This window comes from Strongylocentrotus purpuratus, unplaced genomic scaffold, assembly GCF_000002235.5.
Source record: "Strongylocentrotus purpuratus isolate Spur 01 unplaced genomic scaffold, Spur_5.0 spur5_scaffold_14, whole genome shotgun sequence".
NCBI classification, from domain to species: domain Eukaryota; kingdom Metazoa; phylum Echinodermata; class Echinoidea; order Camarodonta; family Strongylocentrotidae; genus Strongylocentrotus; species Strongylocentrotus purpuratus.
Window position 1 is genome coordinate 26,797,856 of NW_022145599.1, and position 4,686 is coordinate 26,802,541.

Genomic DNA, 4,686 nt, shown 5'->3' on the forward strand with positions numbered 1-4,686 from the left:
TTGACCACCAGGTTCGTCAAGACTACATCAGTGGTAACCTGGTGATTCTACAGCACGGTGAGCTGACCGATGATCTACTGACCACCATCATACAGCTAGCTGCTTACCAGATAAAAGCTAATGATCAGGTCCAACTCCCAACGCAGTAAGTCATAAATGTCCTTTCATTGGAATAATTGTTCCCAAAATAGTCATTTTCTTCTTCTTCAATTAAAATTCTTGATTCTTGATTCATACAATGAGATAAAATCTTTATTTTGTGATCCACATTTGTTCTGGCAACTAACTAGTTCTCCAGGTTTTAATTCATCAAATATATAGGACCAGAGGGAGAGTGTTGCAATTGGGTTTTAGGTTCTGGTTATAAGGTTAGAGTTAGGTATGATGTTTGATACAGAGTTGAAGTTAAACATCGACAGTGGAGCATTTGACGCAGTAATAGGTGTTAAATAGAATCCCTTATCTCTTGCTTTTTAGTCATGTTCCATCCATCACTGTCTCCTTTTTCTGTTTCCTTGGCTCAACTTTTTTACAACCCTTTCTCTATCAACTCTCCTTCAATTTTTTCTCTTTCTATCTTTATTTATCTTCCTTTATTTCACCTCTCCCCTCTTTCTAACCTCCCCTTTGTCCCGTATTTCATTATGCTTCCATCCGTCTCTTTCCGTCATCTTCTCCCCCTGTCTCACTTCAAACCGCCTAACTCTTTACCTAACTTCCCTTGCCTCTCTCTCTCCCTCATTACTGTCCCACTTCAAACCGCCTAACTCTTTACCTAACTTCCCTTGCCTCTCTCTCTCCCTCATTACTGTCTCACTTCAAACTGCCTAACTCTTTACCTAACTTCCCTTGCCTCTCTCTCTCTCTCCCTCATTACTGTCTCATTTCAAACCGCCTAACTCTTTACCTAACTTCCATTGCCTCTCTCTCCCTCATTACTGTCTCATTTCAAACTGCCTAACTCTTTACCTAACTTCCCTTGCCTCTCTCTCTCTCCCTCATTACTGTCTCATTTCGAACCGCCTAACTCTTTACCTAACTTCCATTGCCTCTCTCTCCCTCATTACTGTCTCATTTCAAACTGCCTAACTCTTTACCTAACTTCCCTTGCCTCTCTCTCTCTCCCTCATTACTGTCTCATTTCAAACCGCCTAACTCTTTACCTAACTTCCCTTGCCTCTCTCTCCCTCATTACTGGCTCATTTCAAACCGCCTAACTCTTTACCTAACTTCCCTTGCCTCTCTCTCCCTCATTACTGTCTCATTTCAAACCGCCTAACTCTTTACCTAACTTCCATTGCCTCTCTCTCCCTCATTACTGTCTCATTTCAAACTGCCTAACTCTTTACCTAACTTCCCTTGCCTCTCTCTCCCTCATTACTGTCTCATTTCAAACCGCCTAACTCTTTACCTAACTTCCCTTGCCTCTCTCTCCCTCATTACTGTCTCATTTCAAACCGCCTAACTCTTTACCTAACTTAATTCCCTTGCCTCTCTCTCTCTCCCTCATTACTGTCTCACTTCAAACCGCCTAACTCTTTACCTAACTTCCCTTGCCTCTCTCTCTCCCTCATTACCGCCTTCACCCATCAGAAATCAGTGAACTGTTCATATTAATAATCATCCTGTTAAACTTACTTGTTGTATTTCACGCTTGATAATTTACAGTTGTTGAGATTTGAAGAAAAAACTGAACGGAATGTTATACTTTCTTGCAGGAAAGACCTGAACTACGTGCTCCCCTTCAACGTGAAGGAGAAGCAACAATCTCAGCGCTGGCTCAACCTGCTTCACTCGAGCCTGGAGCAGATGCGAGACGTCACCAAGGTCCTGGCCCGCGTCAGGTTCATCAAGACGCTCCAGGAGTGGGAGCTCTTTGGCTGTAACTTCTTTGAGGTTACGATGCAGAGTGGAGCCACCGCCAACGAGGCCAGACTCCTGGCTGTCAATAAAGATGGGTTCTTCATCCTCAAGAGCAACACACACGTGAGTATATAATGGCATTCATTTCTACCTACATGCACCTGGCAATTTCGGTGCTGTCATCATTACTTTAAAAAATATTGTTTTTTTCCAGGTTTCATGATTATAATAGAATTCAGTAAGATCCTGGAAAGTCAAATATACCGGTAGCCAATTTCAATAAGCTTGTTTACTTCAAATCCAACAATATAGCAGGTTTTACACAAAGAGAGAAACGTTTTTAATATATTTAGTTTGAGGTTAGGTGAAGTTTACCCTGTCTACTCAATGATCTTTACAACAGATTTTGATCAGCTGGCAACTAGCAATTTATCACCTAGAATCCAAGGATGCTCACATTGTTTTATGAGATAAATAAAAGAAGATAAAAGCAGATAAATAAAAGTACACTGTATGTTAGTTTTACTTATGTCATTTATTATTATTCGTTTTTAGTTCAGTATGCAAAAAATTAATCCTGTGAATCTTTTTTTTCTTTCTTGGAATGACAGAACGACTCTTTATAGTTCAAGAAGTAACTTGTATTGAATTTGCTGTCTGTGTTTTCCATCTCTTTGAAATGTTCAGGAGATCTTAAAGTTCACGTCACTGGCAGAGATTGTTTCAACGAGGAGACTCCGATCTAACGATGGCAAGGCCTCGTACTTTGACATCAAACATGGCGACCTCATGAAGCAGACTGTCACCAGATTCCAGACAAATCAGGTTGGCATTAAGGATGTCAGGTTTACTTTGACAACATTTTAATAAAATGAGTTCAAAATAACATTTATTTACCATAAGCAAAATACATACAGAACATCAAGTTTGTATCAAAAATATGTAAGGCAAAGACCCCCCAAAAGCATTGAACTGGAATTTAAATTGGCGAGTGGGCCCAAATAAATATACCTCATTAACTATCACACCAATCGCAATACATGAATCATGACAACGTACATCTTGAGCAAAGACCATATGAATAAAATAGGACCACTTGTAGTGCCTTGAGGTACACCATGCATATGCTTGCCATAGTAGCATCACAGGATAATGATACTACCTTGCAACTTCAAAACTACTGGTCAAAGATTTGGTGTCTATTTCTTTCTTATGTTTTAGCAATATATGTTGAGTGGTACTAAATAATATGTGATATTTCTTGTTTTCTCATCAGGGAGTTGAGATAGGTGAGTTGATAGCCAAGTACATGAAGTATCAGGAGGTCGGTACAGTGAGAGAACCTCAACCAGTCTCCAGTGATTATCAAACCAATGCCATCACCAACCTCTGGCCATCACAACAACAAGCACCACCAGGACCCAGTGACCCTTCCATGCCAGCCGGTCAAGCTAACGGGATAGAAGGACGTTACAGGACCCCCTCATCCACTGATTCTCAGTCCAGTGGAGCCGGTGGTTCGTCTATCATGCCAGCCAGTCCCAGCCACACCCCACCCGCTGGAGCCGTCAGGGTCATGTCCTTACCCCCTCTACAGGTCAACGTTGACCAACCCCCTGTGGAGTACAACAATAACTACGGTCCCCCAAAGGGCATGACCGACCCAATTAGCCCGCGTCAGCTAAATGGAGATGGGCCAGGCTACGGCACCCGCCCAAATTCAATACCCATCAGCCCTCAGTCGAGTCAGCCACCCCTTGAAAATGGATATCCGCCAGCACCAACGAGACAGCCCGTGCCTAAAGGAGGCATCCTCAGGAATCGCATGTCGTCAAGCGATGTCGTCCGCAATCCCATGTCACAGCCCCAACCTGCTGATAATATCCTCAAACGTGGAAATGTACGAGGGGCGCGAAAGTAAGAATGTGTGGGACATTTATTGCGTCGATCAGTCCAATATTGGAGTCCTACAAATCTGTTTATTGCTTGTGATTCATGATCATGTGTACATCAATGTTTTGTTATATACATTTATCTATACGGTTAAAAGTGGCGCTCATTTGTACTCACAATATGTTATTCATAAAAGATTATTGCAATTGACAGGAAAGCCAACATTACACATTGATGCATCAGGTGAAATTCTTAGTGACTATGAATGTATTATAAAAAATATTGCATGTGCAAGATAACGTTTGTGCCTCCAAATTGTATCCATGTAACAGTACTGTATATCTTGTTTTCTAACAAGAGAATGTTATATTATGTATCTTTTATTAATTACTTTTTGTAGTGGCTAAAATCACAAATCACAATATGATCAATTTCTACTTTCACCTTTAATTAAGTACTGTGAAAGAATACATGTATATATAATATTTTTATTTGCAGTATGATTTTCATGCAATGATTTAGGTGCCTATAGCCCTTGTGAGGGTCCCTTTAAAATTATTTTATACTTATGAATCATTTTAGTTTGAAATGGAAAATGCTTGTTTGAAAATGTGTTTCAATACAGTGCTTTATGTTTATGTTAAAGGTAATACAAAGTTTTGGGAAATTATGAAAATTCGGTGGATAGTGATTCTTTACAATTTTGATATATTTGGATGCCCCTGTGGATGTATAATAAGCTCTAAAAAAATTAGACCCTAAAACACTTCTGCTTTTGAGAAAAATGGAATATAAAAATTTACCGGTGCTCCCGGTAAATTTTGATAAATTTCAAATAGCGCCTACTTGGCCGTACAATGGTAGCTGCGACCATGAAAATATCAGAATATGTAGCTGTGATATATAATTTCCAAACGGTATTGGCTAATC

At 40.1% G+C, this 4,686-nt stretch overlaps 1 protein-coding gene across 1 annotated transcript in view; it reads left to right on the forward strand.

The window, feature by feature from the left end:
• Nucleotides 1–4,461, forward strand: part of LOC581439 (unconventional myosin-XV) — a 68,685-nt gene extending 64,224 nt beyond the window's left edge. Inside the window, exons 49-52 of the mRNA XM_030984588.1 lie at nucleotides 12–145; nucleotides 1,719–1,986; nucleotides 2,551–2,688; nucleotides 3,140–4,461. Of these exons, the coding sequence (XP_030840448.1) occupies nucleotides 12–145; nucleotides 1,719–1,986; nucleotides 2,551–2,688; nucleotides 3,140–3,784 (1,185 nt within the window). The 3' untranslated portion in view covers nucleotides 3,785–4,461. The remainder of the gene's footprint in view (nucleotides 1–11; nucleotides 146–1,718; nucleotides 1,987–2,550; nucleotides 2,689–3,139) is intronic.
• The last annotated feature ends 225 nt before the right edge of the window (nucleotides 4,462–4,686 follow it).